Source organism: Cygnus olor, chromosome 10 (assembly GCF_009769625.2).
Source record: "Cygnus olor isolate bCygOlo1 chromosome 10, bCygOlo1.pri.v2, whole genome shotgun sequence".
NCBI lineage: Eukaryota > Metazoa > Chordata > Aves > Anseriformes > Anatidae > Cygnus > Cygnus olor.
Window position 1 is genome coordinate 5824025 of NC_049178.1, and position 23307 is coordinate 5847331.

Genomic DNA, 23307 nt, shown 5'->3' on the forward strand with positions numbered 1-23307 from the left:
AGAAAAACATGGAAATTCATAAACATGAAATAATATCCCCTTTATCCCACAAATACTGACATACAAATTATCTGCAATCAAAACAATTGTTTCAGTTAAAAGCTTATAGGAAAATGAACTATGCAGTCAATGCTTTTTCCTCCTTACTTGGGTGGTTTCCTGGATGAGAACTTCTTTTGAGGTAGGCACCGGGTAAGGTTTTAGGGCAGCCTTTATTGTTGCAAGAATGAAATCTGTATGTTCCTTAATAACAGTATCCAAGTAGTCACCTTCTGGATATGATCTGTAGTACACTGTAATCTCATCTGTAGGAACCAGATTTCGCTGTAGGACACACCAAATACACTGTTAATTGACAGCAAGCCTAAAAGAAGGATACTTGTTGAAGAAAAAAACGTATTAGGTATTTACCAGACATTTGTTTGAAGTTTCCCCAAAAATACTAGAATAAAGCAACTATTTTGTCAGAAGGGAAAGGAAGAGGCTTGAAACATGGTGGCACTATCTTCTAAAGATAATGACCGACTAAAAAGCACACTTTCCTCAAAATATCTCATTTACAAATTCATTTACTAACTCTCCCCCTTAATGAAATGAAAACTGATACTGAATTCTAACAAAATTCTGTTTCAGTAAGAAAATGGTTTCAAGGAAGAAAAAAAAAAAAACTTGTACCCTAATGCCATCCCAACAATAATTATTGTATATCTAGAATTTTATTAGTCATTTACTTTGATAACAGGAGTGGGAATCAAAAAATGACAGAGTAAATGCATATTAGCATCACGTTCAGTGATAAGCGAGACTAAGGATTTTGATATTCATTTAAACAAGTTACAAACTTAAGTCATTACAAATAAATATGAATCATCCAGTAACTTAAGACTTTTCATGGCCGCATTTCTTCGTAATTTTAGATATATATATATATATATATACATACACACACAATGAAACGTGAAAGGGGAAGGTGACTATTTTAGTATATGTTTGTCATTTTTCATGCATGCTCTTAATGAAGATTAATACAGTCTCTAGCCCATTGCCACCAAGTTTGCTGAGTAGGAAAACTCCAAATATGAGGGTTTATTTTAAAAAACTTGCAAGTTCAGAAACTTTTAAAATTGTTTGTCAAGAGTTACATATTAATGTCCTCTCCACATAAAGACTTTTTAGACCTGTAATCATCTCCCTGGTTACCCAGCTTTCTGAGCACAAAATGGAGGCACTGAGCACACCTCTTTTTAGATTATTATTGTAGAGAGAAGTTACATTGGTTCAAAGTGCTTTAACATAAAGGTCAGACAGCATCACTTATATGTATGATGAGAACAATTAAGAGTGGAATCATTTATGTCAATTGGTGCCAGAAATGCCTCCTGCGATTTGCTAAGAGGCGAGTCTGTTTCTTTTAGCAGTCCTAAGCTCAGAAGTCTTGGCTTTCACCAGTCCAGCGGATGTAACACACCAGGACTGAGACAGAACAGATCACAGCACTTGGCAGGAGGAAGGCAGGCCCAAGAGCTGGTTAACTGGGAATGAACCACTGCTACGTGGCTGAAGGGAGAAAAACTACAGGGACTCTAAAAAAAAAAGTGTATCCACTACTGATGACATATAGTAACCTTAGGCATTGGTACAGGTTGCCCAGGGACGTGGTGGAGTCACCATCCCTGGGGGTGTTTGAGGAAAAGGATGGACCTGGTGCTTAGGGACATGGTTTAGTGGGTGATAGTGGTGGTAGGGGGATGGTTGGACCAGATGATCTTGGAGGTCTTTTCCAACCTTAATGGTTCTGTGATTCTATAGTAAGCTCAAGATTCAACTCTAGTTACTTAAAATATGGAAATTCAAAACAAAAAAATGATTTCAAGCCATTTATGTCAGATCAAAGTTAAGAGATCAGGGGTAAATGATACAGGTCTTCACATTTTAATTAACGACCTCAGTTTCTGCTACGTATTGCCCAAGAAGAGCTTAAAAGTAAATTGTCGTATTCCATTGCTTCCTAACCTTTTTGCGAAGCTTCTGAATGCGGTTAATCACTTCCCGGGCAACTCCTTCATCCACCATGGACTGGTCTGGGGTAACATCTAGCAGAACTAAAACCTAAGGATTCATAGAAGAGTTGAACAGGTGACAAACTTGAAACAAGCTAGTATTAACTCACAGTTGCATTCTTCCTGTGCTCCTCACAAAATACCAGGTTGAAGAGAGTACTTTAACATCTCTAAAACTGAGAAGATAACATACCACATACCAGGAGCCTAACTGATAAAAAACCACCCCAGCTTCTCACCTCACCAATTCTGTTTCACTTTTAGAGGAATGCTTCCCTTAAAGCAAAGAATAAGAAAAAAAACAATAAAATACCTGAGCATCGGAATGTGCCTCAAACTGGGCAGATCCTCCTGCAGCCTGATCAAAGGTATACATGAGACGAAGATCTTCCTCATGAAGTTCATGTCCTTCTACAACAATGGTGCCTGCAGAATAGGCAGATGAAGAGTGTCTCTTACAATCAGAATAAATAAATAAATAAATAAAAAGCTGAAAGCAAATTCCAGACTTAAAATAAATGAAATTTATTACAATTGTCGTACAGTTAAACCACAATTAAGTGCTAGTAGAATACACTGAACATTCAGATTCTCATTCAGATTTTTCATACTAACACTTCTGCAGGCAGAACTCAGCTCACACGCAGACTTTCTGTATACCCTTTGAATGAAACAGAACAGAACTTAAAAATAACCTGCATATTCAACTAAACAAAAAATTCACATTCAAGCAGTTAACTGAACAGATATAGCTGGAAAATTCACACCCGCTTGTAAATCTGCAATTGAAGCCACGCTTCCAGAATAAAAGCTGTTACACAAATACTCAGTTCAAATTTGACTCAGTCTTACAGAAAAACTCATTCCTTACTCCATTTTGGACATACAGTAGAACTTAAACAAGTGAACAGTGTAAGATTAGTATACACTACCACTTCAATTCTACATTCACAAAAACAGATTAAAAAAACAAATAAAAAAACTCATACACCCTCTTCTCATTAACATGAACTGTAATATAGATGATAGCTGGGAGGTAAGCTTTAAGTTTCCATAAGTCTAGAAAAGGATACTTTTGCATCTGTTTGATTAATATATATAAATCAAGTGCAATTACTTGGATTTTTCTGATAAATCCCAAATCTCTTTTTTTTTTGGACAATTTTGTCATGGCTTAGCAGTTTGTATATATACCATATACCATATACCTGTCTCCTGGAATTCTTCCAGTTGCTCACTCTTCAGCTCTTTGATTGCAGCCATGACAAGTTTAAATGCGCCTTTCAGGCGCTTCCCAAGCACCATGTGATCTGGTTCCGCTCTCAGCCGGACTCCGTATTTATCTTTGTTAGTAGATAATGTCACTTGACGTACATTAAGCTCCTGCATAAATACACCAAGAGGAAAAAGGAAGCTAAAGAACAGCCATCTCTGACAACTCTTCGAAAGTCTAGAAAAGCAGGGTCCACAGAACTAGAAGTGGTAAGTCCCAAGCTGCAAATTTTTTGAATGGTTGCTTCTGTGAACCAAGTAATTTGCCAACACAGCAACAGCAAATAAACACAACCAATGCTGAAACTGTTCTTCAACAGAAGATCCTATTCTCATGTTCAGCCTTTAGGAAGACATTTTAGGAAGACATTTCTTCAGACTTTAGGAAGACATTTCACCAATATCAACAGACACCAGTCAGCTCTCAACTCAGATCAGATCCATTTTCAACAAGCTTTTTTATTTTACTGTTACAACTGCCTGGAAAGTTAAAACTATTACTTCTGTGTGCAGTGGCACTAGAAAACGGTCTGGCAAAATTCAGCAAGAAAGATTTTACTAAAATACGCCTTTCAAATGCAGTTAGCCAGAGAACTATAATGAAAATCTTTGCTTTAAGTCATACAACTGTTACTGCTCCATCTTGTCTCTTTCCTTTTGTTTATTCTAGGTCCTTATTGTACAGAAAAACACCTTGCTCAGACAAACCACAGTCAAAGCTTTGCAGCACAAGACTACCAAAGATCAGTGTGCAGGGGCAGCCACAAAAGCTTATAAGCATCCGTCATCTTCAGAAGAAATCCAAGGACGTCATTTTGCCACTACAAAGAACCATGGGTGGGCCCATATTTTGAGTAACATGCAGTTTTTGTCCCCATGTTTGAATGGTGACACAGTGGTGCTACAGAGAGAGTTTTATGGAATAAAAACTGATTAAGAGGACAGCGTTGCTTCTATATGAGGAGAGACCAAAATGTCTGGAGCTCTTTGGAGAGAAGGATGTTCAAGGGGAATAAGATTGAGGTTTAGAAAGTTATGAAGGAGGTGGAGAAGGAATGTAAAAATGATATACCAAATCTCCAACTGATCCCTCGAGTTACGGAGCATGCAGTGAAAAAAGTCGGAGATGGGTGTAAAACACATCAATGGCAAGGAGTTAACCCTTGGAACCTAATGCCACGGGAGGAGGAAATCAGGAGTGTACCAGCAAATTCAACAAGGAATTACACTCACGACAACAGGCAGGCAAGAAGATATTAAAAGGAATAGGCAGAGATCTATCCTTAAACATCTTTAATACAACAACTGCAAATGGCCGACTCTGGAATGAGTCTAATGAAAGAAGTAACCAGACATCTGTGCTCTGTAAACAGCCCTTGCTATTGTAGGACACACCGTACACTGCTAGAGGAGCTGTTATTCTAAGCCACTAAGTCACTTCTTATGTTCTTAATTACAAATATTTTCCTCATCATATAAACATATTAAAATCACCATTAAAAACATAATTGCACACCCAGATCATCATACAATGTCAAATTCAAAAACACACAGTGAACTCTACACTTCATTCTATCCAAGAAACAAATGCTTCACACACATAACTAATTACACCATGAACTAATGCCTTGGTATACCTCCTATAAATGAAAGAACCCTGTATCCCAATGTTATTTTGGATCTTCAAGATAGCTTACAAGGCAGGGAAAAAAAACTGGCTAAGAATGAAACAAACAAAGGCAGGACTTGACAACAAAATTCCCTGTTTCACATGGTCTCGCTCTATCCTTGTTGTAAAATACCAGGGACAGAACTTGGAAAGTCTGAATTGCCAACATGCAGCTCTTCTGCAGGTACAAAACTGTGCATATCTGAAGCACATTACACTGTAATTCTGCAGAGTTTGCCTGTCAGATTGCCCAATACTTGAAGCATTGAATACTTGGAGTTGTGTTTAAATCTCCACCAGAAGGTTGTTAGAGTTCACATTGACATGACACAGAATCAGCAAGTGCATTTGGCAAGCAAGCTACTCCAAGTCTTGTAGGAAGCAGAAGTAAACAGTAGCAGAAAGGACTAGCAAATAGCCAGACATTTAGACTGAGAAGTAACTCTTAAATACAACCTCTGAGCTCAAAGTCTAATTCCCCAGGAAGTTCTACTGGCATGAGGAGCCACGAATACAACTGAATCTAATTTTATTTAATACATCTTTTAGGAAATCTAATGAAAATTATGTATTTCAGAAATTCAGTTTTAATCGAAATGAGCCCACAATTGGTAAATGACAACCGGGGGGGCGGGGAGTAGCAATCTAAAAAATTGCACAAGTTTAAATATGATTTTGGGCCTCATTAGATAAATTATACACAAGCCATCTCCATCAAGACAAATATCCTATGCTAATTTGATTAGGAAACCATTCTTCTGTATACATTATTTGTTACAAAACTAAAACAGTTCTTAAAAAAAAAAAAAAAAAAGCAAATCTGTATCTTGGATTTCTTTATAATTGTCTCATTGTAGTGCTTTGATTTAAAATAGCGCTTATTATTACCTTCTCAATAAATCAAAATCATCTATACCTGCTAACACTCATATACACAAACTGAAGCAACTGATTCTTCCTCCTCCCAGTTGGAAGAGCTGCATATTCACACATACTCAGTGCTGTACAAGGGCCTTCAGTTTGTGCCAATATTTCACATGCCAGACATGATCAGACTGACCTGCAATCCACCTACCAACTGCATCCAATTCTCAGAACAGAGAAGAAATGCCAGTGCTGTGCTTCAGGCTGGGCTGGGCCTTTTACTTACATGGAAAATAAATATTAGTTATGCAACACTGTAAGAAACCAAATACTGAAGGACCACACACACTGTTACAGTTTACATGTCAGTTAGCTCAGCCCATTCACTGATTCAATCTACTGTATTGCTGTGACACTATTAACATTATGAAGTACTGGTAGACCTTGAATTTGATGAAGGGGGAGCAAATTATCTCCACGTTATTATAGCCATATGTAGAAGTGAGGGTTGAAGAGTATACAGAAGTTCAATGCAAACAAGACACTGATTGTGCACAGAATAAAATTTACTCGGATAAAGACCATTAACTAGAAGTAGTTAAGAAGAAAAGCCCTGAAACTAGTGTTGTAAAAGGCTTGAGCTACTAATGAATAAAATGCAACCACATTGAACAGTTATTTCATTTTGTGAGCTTGGTTCATTTTGCATGACAACTCCATACTCTGGGCAGTTCTAATACTAAGTTCCATTTATTTAAATTATTTTGTATATTTTGATGATGAGAGTAAGACTACAGATCAAAGAATACAGTTATTATTTTTAAAAAGTGATCAGCATTTTTCAAAGAATTGACAACTGTATTTTTCAATGTCTTTAGTCGGCAACTGCATGAGATCAAATGGTGCAAATTTTCTTAGAGATTACCTCTGGCACTAGAAACACACCTCTGGCAGTAACCAAAGGTTCTGAAGCTCTGAATATGGAAGGAGGTTGATGAACAAAACTGCAAATAATACTGCAAACAAAGTAATACTACCCACTTGCCCATATTCATTGATCTCTACAGCTGTGAGCTGTCCTGGTAAACAACTACATTGATTGCAATGCAGTACAAAAAAAACACATATCATGCTTTTGCATCAGCCTGATGAATTTTACGATACAAAATACTTTGTGCTATTTTTTATTATGCATTTGTACTTCCATAAAGATATTTACGTTTGTTGAAATTCATCTCCCTAAAACATATATGTTAACTTTCTTTGAAATAGCAAATTAAGTGAAACCTACTTTTGCATATTCATCCAATTCTGCAATAATTTATCAAGTTGTTAGGTTCTTTTGTCACCTTTTACCAGCTGTACAAGTCGACAGCAAATTTTTCCACCCACCTTTTTGAAGTAATTTGAGTAAGCAAACTTCATCTCCTTTAAAACTGGATTCTGTACAACCCTTAATTCCAGTTTTCTGATGAAGAAAATGTGGTAGACACTAATCTAAACTTCAAAAATTGTGTTATTGGTACTGAAATAGTTAAGAGTAATAGTAATTCTGAAGTGGCATCACAGTTGCCAAGTCTAAGAGAAATAGTCAATAAGCTAACATGACAGAAAAACCTTACCAATCCTACTTGCAAATCAATTAAGATTTATTTTTTTAATCAAAATTCCTTCAGTGCACAATTCTTAAGAATTTAAGTCCCACAGTAATTAAAAATGAACAAGTATATAACATTGATCTAAAAAATATCTCATGCAACAAGCCATGACTCCCTTAGCCAGTGCTCTTAAGTTACCCACAAAGAATTTTTGGAAGCCTGGTGTAGATGTATACTTAGGCTGATACATGATTGGGAGTTTAAGAGGTCCTCTCCCCTGCTTCAGTCATCTATTGAATTCCCTGTCATCAGCTGGCACAAGACAAGCATGATGACTTGATCTTGCTCATGTTGATGCACATTTTTGTTTTCCTTGTCAGGACAAAGTACTTCATCTTGACAATGACAACTCGAAACAAAAAAAGTTGCATCAGATTGTAAGCATGGGACAATTTTCTGTTACAAAGCTCTCTCTAGACAGCCACATTAAAGGGAAGAACCCTTAACCTACCAAGGACAGGGATACAATAGAGATCATACCATTTCTGGATGAGGAAAGAAATCCTTATAATACACTACTGCCAGACTTATTACACTCAAAAAAGAACTTGTAACTCACACCTTCCAAGACACGTTTCCGTATTTATGTTACATAACCTTACGGAAGGAAAAAAAATCATTAAGTGTTAAACATCATAACTTTATGCTTCACATACTACCAGCATGCATTAGTACAGCCACTGGAATTGACTCTGTCACGATCATATTCCAATCGATCTGGAAAGTGACAGATTTAGACAAATTAAAGTTAACAAGAAGGTCAAAGACCAATAAGCCATTATAGAAAAACACAAACCAAAGATAGACTGCCAAACCTGCCAGTCCTTTATTTTACCAGCAGTTCTGAGACCTTAAGTTGATACACTATGGAAGGAATTTCCTGAAGACAGAAATAAGACAGTAAGTTCCTCAGCAGAGTCAAATTCAAAGCTTCAGTATTGTGGATGGAGATGAAGGAAAGGAACCAATCTGAACTGCAACGTATTTCCCACCCAGTTACTGTCCATTCACCCATTCAAAGGAGCCACACACTAACATGACAGCAGCTGCGAAGTATACTGGCGATAAAACAGAACAAAGAATTCAGTTGCAACAATAATCTGTTTTTAGTATATCTGCCACAAGCACTTAAACCTCAGGAGAAGGACAAACTTAGGAGGATAATGAAAAATACATCCCATGGCTCACCTATCCATATATGAAGCTATCATGAGAGGAAAGAGAAAGAAGTCTCATAAGCTGTGCAGATGTACAACTACACCACTGTTCAAAATTGTTTTCTTTTCTTTTTTCCTCACGTAAGTAGAGATTATTTTAAACAATTAAGATTTGAGAAAGCAGGATGTGAGAAGGATAAAGCTTGCAGTTCACAGGTATTCAGAAACTGTATTAGGACTTCTATGTGAAATCTCTTGTAATAGTTAAACATGTCAATAAAAGGTGGTAGTGGGGGGGTGTTAGTTTTGGTGTTACATTATACTTGGTCTCTTTAATGAGGATTTGTAATTATGCTAATATTCCTCCCTCAAAAAAGGCTGTTAAAGGAGGTGTTAAATAGGGAAGATCGTCTGAACAGCTACCAAGGTGGTTTGGTTTCCAGGGCCCCTGGACAAAGTTGGCATGCATTCTATGTACATTCATTGAATTAAGAGACAAACAAATACAATGGGACTGTGTAAGGAAATGATTCAAGTGAAAAATCCAAAAAGATTTTCAGTACAGAAATTGGCCATGAAATAACCCCCAGTTTATTTTCTAGTGCCAGTGCACCCTCAGTAAGTTTGCAGACGACACCAAGGTAGGTGCGTGTGTCAATCTGCTCGAGGGTAGGAAGGCTCTGCAGGAGCATCTCGATAGGCTGGACCAATGGGCTGAGGTCAACTGTATGAAGTTCAACAAGGCCAAGCCCCAGGTCCTGCACATGGGGCGCAACAACCCCAAGCAGAGCTACAGGCTGGGAGATGAGTGGTTAGAAAGCTGCCTGGCAGAGAAGGACCTGGGAGTATTGGTTGATAGTCGGCTGAATATGAGCCAGCAGTGTGCTCAGGTGGCCAAGAAGGCCAACAACATCCTGGCTTGTATAAGAAGCAGTGTGGCCAGCAGGGCTAGGGAAGCGATTGTCCCCCTGTACTCAGCTCTGGTGAGGCCGCACCTCGAGTACTGTGTTCAGTTTTGGGCCCCTCACTACAAGAAGGACATGGAGGTGCTCGAGAGAGTCCAGAGAAGGGTGACGAAGCTGGTGAGGGGTCTGGAGAACAAGTCTTATGAGGAGCGGCTGAGGGAGCTGGGGTTGTTCAGCATGGAGAAGAGGGGGCTCAGGGGCGACCTTATCGCTCTCTATAGGTACCTTAAAGGAGGCTGTAGCGAGGTAGGGGTTGGTCTATTCTCCCACGTGCCTGGTGACAGGACGAGGAGGAATGGGCTAAAGTTGCGCCAGGGGAGGTTTAGGTTGGATATTAGGAAGAACTTCTTTACTGAAAGGGTTGTTAGGCATTGGAATGGGCTGCCCAGGGAAGTGGTTGAGTCACCATCCCTGGAGGTCTTTAAGAGACGTTTAGATGTTGACCTTAGTGATATGGTTTAGTGGAGGACTTGTTAGTGTTAGGTCAGAGGTTGGACTAGGTGATCTTGGAGGTCTCTTCCAACCTAGATGATTCTGTGATTCTCTGTGATTCTGCATGCGTTCTGCCCAATATCGACACCCAGTAAGCACTATTAAAATTCTGCTTTATTAGCCAAGAGCTTCTATTTGAAATGCAATTCCTTCCTCCCAACGACATATCCAGTTACAACAAAGTAGTCATGACATATGTCCCCAGGCAACACAGTCAAAGATCTGGGTGACAAGCAATCATCTATCCCAATGAAAGACTACTACAGAAAGAGGAAATTAAGACTGTTCATTTAGAACAGCATTGCTTAACAAGTCTTTCTTCTTCCCTCACTGCCTTCCAGAGTGGTTCTGGAAGGCCTCCAGCCTTACACTGGAGATATTTACCTATTTTACTCTTGCTCAGTGAAGCAATTAGAAAGCCCTTAGGCTGCTAGCTCTGAAAAACTGCACATAGCATAGCTCATGGTATCAAATGCATGATCACGATAAATTTAATTATTAAGAATCGAGGGTTTGCAAGTTGTTTTCAAGGCACCAACATCTAGAAGAACATTTAAATGTATACTTGGCATAGTAGCTTTTTTTTTCTTTTTTTTTAATAACTAGAAACACCATGGTTCATCTAAATTCATCATCGCAGCTGAAAAGCTGTTTCTTATCACTATTCCCTCTTACTGTTTGATTATTCTTGTACATCACTGATGTGAAAGAAAGTGCATATAAAGTCTATGTGTAATGAAATTTAATTGAACATAAAGCTAAAAAAAGCATATTCTACAAACAATCTGGTAAGCAATCAAAATGTAATAGGCTTTGTGCCTTCAAAACAACTGCTGAAATGCAGTATTGAAGTTTAAAAGATTTATTTATAGCATTAACATATAAATAAATGAAGTTTATTTATAAAAAAAACTTTTTCATTTCACTTCTTAAAATACTATGGATTTTTACATGACTGACTAAAAGCAGAAAGTCCAGCCAACTTCAGGAAGTTAAGCTCAAAAAACCAAGAAGGTTTATTTTACTTTTGAATGACAAGGCTTTTATCCAAATAAAGATTTAGAAGTAGGGCAGAGGCTGCATTTCTCTAATGGACACATATTGGAAGAGTATTTCATTGGCATACAGGAGCAGATAAGTATATGAAATTGTATGGACTAAGACCTTATTTATTTGACCTATTATTTGTTAAGCAACATCTTAACTGGGCTCTTATTCTCTCTTACTTGAAACTCCTCTCTGTCAAACCCTCCACTTCTCATCAAACTGTTTTTAATGCCCTTTAACTGAAAGCGAACACAAAATTTCTAACTCATCTCATTGACAACATGTAGTTGAATCTTACCTTATTTGTAATCAGAAAATGTTTTTTCTTCACTGAAGGAGGAAAAATAGGACTTCCTTAAAGAGGCCATTGGAAATACTATGTGGTGGTCATTTTGAGAGGAAGTATTTCTTAGTACTATGACTGCCTGCTTAAGGACCGCCCATTCACCTTCATTTCTGCACATAATTCCCATACATATCTCCTTTCATTACAACTCTTTTAAATGAATTTTACCTAGTGAGTTATTACCGCAGACAACAGGGGCAAATAGGATTTTATTTTTTTTGAGGTAACTGACTAACATACACAGTCCACTTAAGTGTCATGCTCGTGTTCTTACCTCAAGTATGTACTTCTCCAGAGAGCTGATGTTTTCCAGTGCCTCTGGATCCCGGTGGATAACAACTACTTCTTTCAGAGGATACTAGGGAGAAGAAAACAAACTTTTGTCCTTCCAAGTAAAAATAAAGAATGTCAGAAATTATGTAGTTATTTGAACTATTTCACTGTTGAATTCTGATTGCTATTCCAAACTTTATTATGCCATTTTCCCAGGCTTATCCCAAAGTTACAAAGCTAGTGCATATTTACAAGGTATTAAGAGTTAGTAAGACTTCTAACCTTTACTGGAATGGTTTTTCTGTCTCTGATTACTCGTCCAAGCTCAATAACAGACTGCAAACAAGAAACCGCACTTTCAATTTTTTTGTCGATCAGATCCTCCCTAGATTAAAAAAAAAGGAAACATTAAAATGATTCATCGTTTCTGTATCGGTTTAAGAAGATTTAAAACATTTGACCCATTTCTCTGAAATTTCCTAGAAGAGACTCAATTATGCCCTGTTTGGGGCAATTTCAAAAATGAACAAATGTTTTTCTTCTCTCTTCGTGGAGAAGACGATGGAAAAATCTTACTGTAAGACAAAAACAGCTATTTTAAAATAATCTTTTATTAGCAGCTCTCACAAGATGGTGATGATGGATTGAGTCATACTACCTGTTTTATTAATATCCAGTAAAAAGCAAAATTTACATTCCTAATATCACAAGATGATGCAAAAAGGTTTTATAAATAGGATACTTACAATGACAATGAAATACCTATAGTGAAACCAACTTGCTGGATCTCAATGCATCTTTTCAGGAATTCTACATACTATAGCTTGATGTTTTAGACAGTCCTGGCATCTCTACTGGCTTCATCACTTTTCCTGGCCTCATCGTTTTAACACCCTTCCATTTTGAGGCAGCTCCCCCCCCGTTTTTTTTCCTTTAGTAAGCTGACATTCATTTCTTGTTTCAAACGTACTAACATCCAAAAGTTCTGAGAACATGCTTTTCTTGATTTCTTGAGAAGCTGCATAACTTGAGCAGCTCTTAAAACTGCACAAACGTCATATCAAGACCAGAGGTACTGGTTCAAAACACAATTTTAAATAAAGCAACGTTGCTAGCTGTAATGTAAGTAGTAAAAGTATTGGGATTAAAACCATGCATTTGATAAAAACTAACCAAAAAAAACAAAACTGGTAAAGCAAGAACAAGTGTCCACATGTACCGCACCAGGGCTTCAATTAAAACGTTACTTCATATTTTAAAGCTTCTGTTCTTCCAAAAGCTAGTATCCATGATGGTCCTCAAAAATATCTTGGAAATACGTACATTGCATGATGTAAGATTTTTGCACCCAGAAAGGTTCATATAGTAGAATGTAGAAATATTTCACTATTGCTTGCCATTATTTAACAACATTGTGGAGCCACAAAATGAGAATAGATTTCATGGATTGCATGTACATCCACAAAATCTAATGCAAGCAATCTGTTCAGACACTAAGCAACCAAACAATACCTCAGGTATTCATTCAAGTTCAGCTGTGAAAGTGGCCAAGTCCATCAGCTTTCTCTGTGTACAGCCATCATATCGTCAGAGATTAAAGCAGTATTTTCTAAGACTGCACCAAAAAAGTTTTCATGTCTCTCTTTCTTGGCTGACAGTATTTTCCTTATGCAGTCATCAGAAATGTATTCCAAGAAAAAACACAATGACATCCTTAGCAACTCAAGGTGAAACTCTAAAACCTCAACAATAATTCAGTTTTGAAAACGTCTTCTTATCTGACAAAGAGAACAACTGATACATAGGAGATCCAGTAAATTAGACAAACTTCTAGCAGACAAAAACCCAAACAAATACAAGAAAAAGGGAAACTGTGCAGCCACTCAAATACATCATATGTTTGCACAATGCAGCATGAATTCAGTCAGCACTAACAGGAATAAAAGAAGTGACTAAGCCACTTTTAAACAGCCATGCTAAGTGCATGCCTGAACTGAGCTCCTACAAATCAAATCCATCAGTCCATACTCTAGGAACATAAAAACATTTGTGATAACTCAAAAGTCTCACATTCTTTGATTACCTATTCTTTACAGCACTTCCCCAGAGAACAGAAAATCAGCACCATCATTACGTGAATCTGAAACTCCTTTTTGCAACAGCTCACTACTAAAGCAAGCAGAAAGAACAAACCCCTTCCTCAAAGGATATAGTATTCATGAAAGAAACAACATTACCACAAGGTTTGAATTCGTAAACTAGTATGTAAAATACCAAGGTCAGCTCCTTTGTCCTTAGGGGTTTTTAAACCGAGCTGCAATACAACAGGAAATAGAGAAGTGTGCTTCTCTCATATTCAGTGACTAATAGCAGACTGAAATGCAGGCACTAACTTAATCCACTAACAAAACACCAAGGCAACAATGAGTAAGTGATTATTATAATATTACTGTCTGCCTTGGCAGGACCAAAAAAAAACAAACCAAAACAAAAACAAACAAACAAACAAAAAAACAACAAGCAAACTTGAGTTGTCAAATTCTAGCTGGGTCAAGTTGATAATTCAGGACTTATATTTGATATAACCATCACCGAGCTAAACCTTTTTCTAGCACTTCCAAAAAAAACCTCACCCAACTGCATTCAAACAAAAAGGATCCATCTGGAAAGCCCTCTTGTGTTATGTATCCTCTTACAAGGAAGTGGCAATCTCTGGACAATGGTCCAAATTCCTGATCTGTAGCCAAAAGAACTCACTCTGCTGGCTCCATATGTGGTCCACACAAAACAATAATTCTAATCCACATGGGATTTGGCATCAGTATTTGCCAAGAGATGAGGGGATTCTCGCATTCTTGTGACTGTAGGGCCTGCAAGGAGGTTTTGAAATCCTCTGGGGCTCTTTATAGGTAAACATTATAGCTTTTAGCCAGTATGGTTTGCAGAGTGAAAAGGATATTCCTCACCCACCATAAGCAGGAATACACATTTCCAACAGTGTTTCCTCCAAATTGTTTTCCTTCCTATCATTACAATCCTTTAACCTAGAAGTCTGCTGCCTAAATATGGAGGGAAAATTCCCAGCTTTGACAGCCGAGTGCAAAGTGTATTGCTAGTGAAATGTTCGCCTGCAGTGAAGAGGCTAGCAATCAGTTTAATTAAAACTTGAACATTTTGCACTTACAGAAAAAAATGTGTTAACCATCATCCTAAAACTCTTCTTGGTTACTTTATGTCATTCTTATTATTAAAGCAGCTCCTTTTCCTGTTACTCAAAGCAGTTTTCAACACACATAACTGAAGGAGCACTTCTCTGTGAAAAGCAAATTAAAAACAAACAAACAAAAACAAACAAAAACACCCACCATTTTGCCACAGAACAGCTGTCTCTTACCTCACTTGGGGAAGCATGAGGTAGTGTATGCTTTCAGTATTCTTTTCCTGTACTGAGGCTGGATCAATAAGCGTCTTCAGGTTCTGGTACATCAGTTCAGTGATGAATGGAGTATATGGTGCCTGTAATGTTGCATTCATTCTTTCACCATCTTTTATTTATTGTTTGTACACTATGAATCAGTAATACTTATGAATGGAATAAGGACAGTTCAGCAAAAACATGATGCTTACATAGTGTCTTCAATGCAGAACTGTGAAGTTAATCAAAATGCTGCCTGAACTAAATGATGAAATTGGTACTACTTGTTGACCTGCTTTCTGAGCTTCGTGTTTGGGTATCAGAAGGGAAATCTGAATGTCTCTTTAAGCCAGTTGATATTTGCAGATAAGCAAACAAAAGGGGGAGGTGGAGAACGAACTGTGCTGCTTAAGTCAGTAGCAATATACTTTTTCTCCTCCTATGTTCAGTCTCTGTACCCCCAGTTTCTACAGTCAACTTAGAAACCAAGATGCATGCTTTTAGATGAACTATGTTAAAAGTCAGTTAGTTATGTAATTCCCTTACCATAAGTCTGCACATGGAGTACAAAACACTGAACAAGGTTTCCAGGGCCCTAATGCAGTCTTCGGTCCCATTCTCACCCTATTCAAAGCATTAACCAAGATTAGAAACAATGAGGGAGAAACAAACAAGTACCGTTTTAGCATCACTAAATTCATTTCAGTAAATTCTAAATGCATTTCTGTAAATTTCCAAGATTTCCTATGTTAATGCAATAAATAGGTTTTCCGAACTGTATTCATTTTGCTCAAAATCTCATCCAGCAAGTGAAACTGAGTTACAGTGCATTCTGTTGGTTAATTGGCTTTCCTCATAAATCAAGGAGGAAAAGAACATTTTAATTCCTCATCTTCCACTCTCAGGTACAAACTGATCATACTCGGAAGACAGCATATAGATTTCTGCTTAATACCATGAAGCTGCTATGTATTAAGTTAATGCAGACTTGGATTTTGTTTATGTTACAAGACCACAGAGGTAGATACATACCTTTAGTCTTCTGCGATTCATTCTAACATACCAGTTGGTCAGAATATCTACAAACTTCACTAATCGAGGGACTACAGTATACAGCCTGTAAGCTAGAAAGAAAACATTTACTGTAGGTAATTTTTGCCCTCTACATCTATCTTCTTTCTTAAAGAAACATGTTATCAGTAGCAGCTCTGGTGCTGAGCATAAAATTTTAGCAGAAGCACTTACATTAGCAAGGTTAAAAAGTTGATTAGACATACTGTTATGTTAAACGTTAAAACCGCATTAAGGAAATACACGCCATCAAGTTTCATGCTACAAAACAAACATCTACCGCCAAATTACTCTTCTAATCCTACACAAACATGCATGACAGAAGCCTTATGTTTTTATCTGACTTGTAAAGAGGGCAGTGGATAAAAGACTATTAATCGTGAAGGATTTGGCAAATCCTATATTTGTACATGCTATAAATACAGCCAAGTCACGAGAAGTTCACCGGAAATTATTGTAGAATCATACAATAGAATTTTATTATAAATTACTGCCAAGATTTTTTTTTTGTCAGATTTAAAATGAGACACCCATTTTAATTAAATTTTCCTGAATTATTTGCTTTTTTTCAGCAGACAGAAAGCAAAGTAACAGCAAGCCTGACGAGGTATGAAGTTGTATTTTCCAAGTTCATCATAACTTAAAAGCATGGAGAACTGCCAGAACAAAAAACAAGGTCATCGTGAACATCATGATGCAACAGGGAAAACTTTCAAAAAAATATTGTGAACAACTGAAAGCTTAAATGTGACTTAGCTTCCTAAGGTAAAACTCGTGTACAACTGTGGGTTTTTTTTGTTTTTTTTTTTTTTTTTTAAATCAAGGAACTTTTTCATGTCAATTTTAAATCAGTTTCATTAATCAAGCAACTGCTGAATAAAATGTATCTACTTTAAAAGCTTCATTATGCTTTTCATTGCATTTTCTAAAATAGAAATGACTTTAAAGGCAGAGTACTTGTATTTAAACCTAAAAAGGAAACCCTCAGAAGATTCATGCTGTGGGGGGGAGACATTTCTGTGGGAATGTGTGTTCCTGAGAAATACCCAGCTCTTGTATAGCTATGAATCATCTAGTTAGAAGACTGGTTCATAAACAAAATAAAGCACACACACACACACAAAAAACGTTAAGGAATAGTATACATTTAACACAACTTTCAAGTCAGCTTGCAAGCATGTATTTCTCCCCTCACTACAGCTGTAATCCTATGAACCAAGTTGTGAAATGTCACTTTTTCAGGACTCAGGAAAGACGCATGCAGGTGCAGGGAAGCACGTGCACACATGTGCAGACACCCACACATTTCTTTCCATTTCAATCATCAGGAGATAGGCTGTTTTGTACAAGAAGTGCCTGACAGAGGAAACGATTAAGTAGTGCAAAAAGTATGATAAGGCTTAATGTTCAGAAATACGGATTTTTGCCCCCGTAAAACATGAAGGGCTGCTTGCCCTATTAATTTCCGTATCATCTTTCCATTATATTACCACTCGCCCTACGTAAAAGCTAAAGCATCCAAACCACCGAGGTTTCCATAATAAAAGCTGGGGTTCGGTGGAGAAAATACACAGCACAACTATTCAATGGCATGTATTTCCTTTGGCTAAGCTAGTTTTCATCACCCTGATTCTAAGCCAGCTACCCTGTCTGCTGCTGAGGAGTTGACTGGTGCACGTTAACTTCCAGCACTCCTGAAGAGAGGTGTTTCCACACCTCCATTTTGAGCACCCATTTAAAGGGATGATACACAATGGCCAAAAAGCTCCTCACACACAGGCACGTGTTGAGGCGTGTGGCCTAAACACAGGTCAGTTTTGACAACTTTCCACAACTAGCAGGCGCCAGAAAGCAGCATCATGTCAACTGGCTCACTGTCCTGAAGTGCATATGTTAGGGGAGTTTTTAAGCTCTCCTCAAACCACAGCTACGGAGGTTTTATTATATATACTTTCCTGAAGTCTTTTTATGGTCTCTACACCGAAGCTGGAGGGTGCTGAGGTATGCTGATATTCAGGCTACTAGTAGAAATCGGGGCAGAATTAATTAAGTTCCACTTTATGGAAACATTTTTCTAGGGGCAGGAAAGTGGTGTAAAATATAGCTCCACTATAAATTACGCTTTAATAAATAGCAGAAGCCAAGCTTAATTGCAAAGTTTTCCCACCCGTGATGTCTCCTTGCCATTTAGAGCCTCAAGCATGCACACTTGTATACATGGTCATACAGAGCGGTGCACAGACAGCACGTTATGGTACAACCTGGGCCATTTCCTTCAATGATAGCACCCAAGTATCACCTCAGCAACACTGCTTCTGCTGCATTTTAGATGTGGCAGACAAGTTACTACACACATCTCGCAGGTTACAGAGCTGCACAGCATTAGCTGGCAAATGCCATCATTGACTTCTGCTGCCATCGTGTCAAGTCTACGACAGCTTCTGCACTCATATGTTCATTATTTTCAAAATCAGCTTCTAAAATGAAGCTTGTGTAGTGTGTAGTGTATTTATTGCCTTTACTCAGGATTTGAGGTTATCAGCCACAATTATGACCTTTCCTTGCCTCTTCCTGCAAACAACATTTTTCCTGATTCAAGCCATTTGAAGTAGCAAATCTTAAAAAATCAAAACAAGACTTTTTTTAAATATTAGTACAATAGAGTACCATGTCACAGTACACTCATTTACTGCACATCATTAATATCCATCTGACTGAATTCAGAGTTTATGCAGAAAAATAAATTGAAAAACCATGTTTATTACTCATTTCCAAATGGGATATATCAATCATGTCATTGTCATTGATGTCATCATGTCATTGATGAATGCATCGTAATATCTTCTTCTAACACAAAAGTCAATAGCATTTAATATCAATATTACAATCTTGGAATTCTTTACATTGCCATTTTCCAACAGGAAGTTTCTTTGAACGATCTCTTTGCTTTGTAAAGATGGCAGCTGACACATCCCTTTTCGTTAGCTTCCTCTTCCTCTTAGAAACCCAGAGCAGAATTGAAGTTCTGCCCCACTATCATCTTCCCACAAGCACTATTTCTGTTCAAACCCCATACTAATCCAAGATCCCATGTACACATTTACAAATCAATTTTTCGCTTTCACAGAATCACAGAATGGTTGAGGTTGGAAGGGGACCTCTGAAGATCATTTAGTCCCTCAAAATATTTTCCTCTTAACGGGGAGCATGTAAACTCGGATAGACCCTGTGTATTTCTCTAGTAATAAATGAAATTCAACAAACACCATCAAACATCAAGGGCAGAACTCCTGGGAAAAAGACACGTTTTTGACAACAGAGTGCTTTTATCATAACTCTGCCTTCGGTAGCTTGAGAATTCCTTTCTTCCTTTAATGAGATGTTTCAGATGACCTCGCCTGAACTTCACTACCAAAATTACATGCTTTACCTACTGTAGCAAAATAAACACATCTCACTTGTCTTGGTAAGAATGAACGTGCCAGTCTGAGGGCAGGGGGGTGAAGCACAAGAGATGACTGATGCAGAAAAGGACTGTCCTATATCCCTGTGAACTCCGGCTTGGCATTATCTGTTATTCCACTAATACCTCTTTTCCCCAAGCCTAAGCACACCTGTGAAAGGCTTCTAAAAATTCTTCCAATGGCAACTTAAGATCACTGGCATAGAGGGGTTGTTTGTTTATTCACAAACAGGGACTACAATGGCAAAAGCCATCTTCTTTCCAGTGTTGAGGTTTCTAGTGCCCTTAAAGGCACTAAAACCTCTTCAGATCCCCATCATGACTTCATCTGCAAGTATGTAGGCTTGCTGGATCGTGCTAACTAGTTCAAGGGCTTCTGCATCTTCTCATTGCAATTTAAATTGTCCTAATATAATATGAAGATTAAGAGGTACAGGATGATGAAAAAGACAACATATGCATGGAGAAAAACAGTGAGAGTTTCTTTATAAAGCTACATAGTAAATTAGCAGCATTCTGTCCTTCTGTACGCATTCCCCGTATGATTACAAAGAAACACTCTCCATGGAATAAAGTAAGGAAAAGCTTGTCCCCATGCCCCTGTATCACTCAAAAAATTTTTATTTAGCTGGTTTGATCATTACCCATTGTATTTAAAATTTATTTATTTATAGCTTCCCTAAATTCTATTTGGAATCCTTTTCACTGTCATCTTTCAGCTACTATAACAGTATTATTAGTTACTCCAAGCACTGCAGAAGATGCTACAGCAGGAAGCCACATCACCAAACTGATAGGGTTAGCTATGATAAAAAAGCGTCATCACTTTTCAACATCTCACAAACTACTATAGCAAAATCTGTATTCACACCCATCAAGAGACTATTCTATGCATTACTGTAACTGGTTAAAGATTTCCTTCCTTTTATCTGAACTGTAAGTCTCAAGTGAACTGTGGAAGTCTATGGATGAAATGGTCAGTTCTCTAATCAAAAATTGAACAGACGTAGCCCCCCCCCCCCCCCCCCCCAACATGTGCATACCTGCCATTTCAGCTTTGAAGAACTGTATGAGTGATTGGGTGAAAGAAAGAATCCATTTATCCATGATGTTATTGCTCTCCTTAACTGTGTTCTCATTGTAAAGGAATTCTCTTCCCTCCTCCTATCATCAACAGAAAAACACAAAACACATTTTCAAGTCATAAGGGTATATATTCCAATCTCTATATCGAGCCACCTTTCAGCCAGAAGTATTTTGTCACTTTTGCTCTGTGCTACACTGGTTTCCTAAGAGAAAACACAAATTCCAGAAACATATGCAAGAGAAACAGCCAAAGAAAAACCCAACTTCCACTGCTCCTGATTTCACCACACAACACTTTCAACTGCAAAGGAGGCCTGTTAATGTGCATAAAAGGCCAGAAAGTAGTACAGCACACACTGGCATGCAGTAGTCCCTTCCCCACTTGCAGTGTAAATCATAACTTCCAGATACAGGGTAAGAGTCTTAAATTCACAGAACTCTTTCATCCAGAAGGATCGAAAGCATTTACAAGAAACGTAACAACTAAGAAGGTGAGTTGTATTCAGGGAAATGGCATTTAAAGCATGGAGTTTTAAGATCATGTGGCAATTTCACCAGGTTAAATAAATACGAGAACAAAAGCCCCCACTGAAAAACAAAGAAAAAACAGGTAGACTTCTAGGCATCTAAATGTAAATAGCATATTCTGGTACTTGCCAGAATAGTGGTGTTTGCACCCATCTGAGAAATTTCATAACACTTTAACTGATTCTGTAGGGTATTGTAAGCAACATCACAAGAAAACACAATCGTCTGTGCTGTGCCTACAGTCTGACTCGTCTGCACATGGATGTTCTTAAAACTAGCAGAAAACGGGGTGGGGGAGGATTTTTTTTTTATTTTTTTTATTTTTTAAATTTACAATCAGTATTTAACATCTGCTTTAACAAGTCTCTAGACTTTGCCTTCCCTTTGAGTCCAAATGAAAAATCTGTTTAGATTATTTGACCCAATAACTATCCTTTATACTGTGTAAATGGATGCTGATGTTTTTTAGGATTACAAAAAAAGTATCTGCACACCCAAAAGTGTAGCCATCACAGTGTGAGGTCAGCATGCATCAAACCAACTATAATTACTGGGTAACTGCAGTAAGCATAAAATTATAAGACTGAAATTATAATTTCTCTTGCAGAAGGCAGAATATGATGAAAAAGTTTTTAAAGCCTGAGCATGAAATCTAATTTAAGCAGTAGCACTTCCAATAGCCCACTGTTTTGCCTAATATGGTCCACAGTAATGGTTTTAATATTTATAAAGGAAAAATACATCTGCTGAATCACCAAAACTATCTCCTTAAGCACCTGGATTTTCCACTGGGGTCTTCCACCCTCCATTTGGCTGATCTTGCAAGATTTAACAGGATCACAGCAAAAAGCTGCAAAGCACACATGAGATAACTCACAGGTTAAAGAGGAAAAACTGAAATATATTTTTGGGCAACACACAAGTTTGTCTGAGGAATGACGTCTAGGGATCCTGAGAGGAGATTCATTAAATATTAGGCTCTGAAGTTACCAGACTTTCTTCCCAAAAGGGGCTGTTAAAAATATAAAACCATTTAAGTCAGCTATTTACTGTATTATTTACTGAAGTCAGCTGCCTTTATTGCTTCAAACGGCAGCTCTCCAAAGTGATTAAACTTCTACTGTAATTTCACGTGTAATACAAGGTTTGAACTTGTTTTTGCTTAGTTTCCACTCCCATAGAAGTCTGCACTAGCAAGTGGTAGCCTTCCATCATTAATCTTCACTGAAAGATTATAATTAGTTTCAACAGAACCTATACAGCATACATGCAAAATCTTCAATTTAAATGAAGTATTACTGCAAGAAACTTTAATCTTACTTTCATTCTGGAAGCGTAGGAATTTGTGTCATTCTTATAGCATTTTTTTAGCAGACTTGTAATCTGCAAGTCTAAAGCATTATCGCAAATGATTTACCTTTCTTTCCATTTCTTCATTTTTTTCTAACCAACTTTTAAATTTAATTTTTAAAAATAATTAACTGTCACGTTACAGAAGACAATCTTATTGCTGTGGCTAATGTATTCAGCGTCAAGTATTTCCAAGTTAAATATTTTTATGCAGACTCATAATTAAAATTACAGTACACAAAGAGAGGCATTTTCAGCAGTGGCTGCTGTGACAATTTCTTGAGCTAACTCATTACTTGTTCGCAGTTCTGTTTTAAATCTGTGTGTTATTAGGCGATGTTCTCAACACACAGAGACTTGCAGCACTCCTTTCTCACATGTAGCCATACCTGACTACACGATTTGGGGTAACAGCAAAGAAAATGCATCAGCACTTAAAGCAGTATTAGTGACACTTAGTTCCTTCAAGCTACTAGAAGAAACACTGATAAGACAGTCCCTAGAAAACCATCAAGGCTTGATATGGACTTTTCAGAAGAATTCCCTCAAGCACTTGCGGTACTTGGGCTTTTTACTGGCGTTCCCAAAAAC

At 37.6% G+C, this 23307-nt stretch overlaps 1 protein-coding gene across 2 annotated transcripts in view; it reads right to left on the reverse strand.

Moving 5' to 3' along the window:
- Window positions 1-23307, reverse strand: part of IARS1 (isoleucyl-tRNA synthetase 1) — a 201289-nt gene that overhangs the window by 17118 nt on the left and 160864 nt on the right. For both annotated transcript variants that reach the window (XM_040569172.1, XM_040569173.1), the window contains exons 21-30: window positions 20796-20916; window positions 16251-16342; window positions 15765-15842; window positions 15198-15319; window positions 12086-12188; window positions 11805-11888; window positions 3269-3443; window positions 2374-2486; window positions 2014-2109; window positions 148-324 (exon numbers count right to left, since the gene is read on the reverse strand). In XM_040569172.1, coding sequence (XP_040425106.1) covers window positions 148-324; window positions 2014-2109; window positions 2374-2486; window positions 3269-3443; window positions 11805-11888; window positions 12086-12188; window positions 15198-15319; window positions 15765-15842; window positions 16251-16342; window positions 20796-20916 — 1161 coding nt within the window. The remainder of the gene's footprint in view (window positions 1-147; window positions 325-2013; window positions 2110-2373; window positions 2487-3268; window positions 3444-11804; window positions 11889-12085; window positions 12189-15197; window positions 15320-15764; window positions 15843-16250; window positions 16343-20795; window positions 20917-23307) is intronic.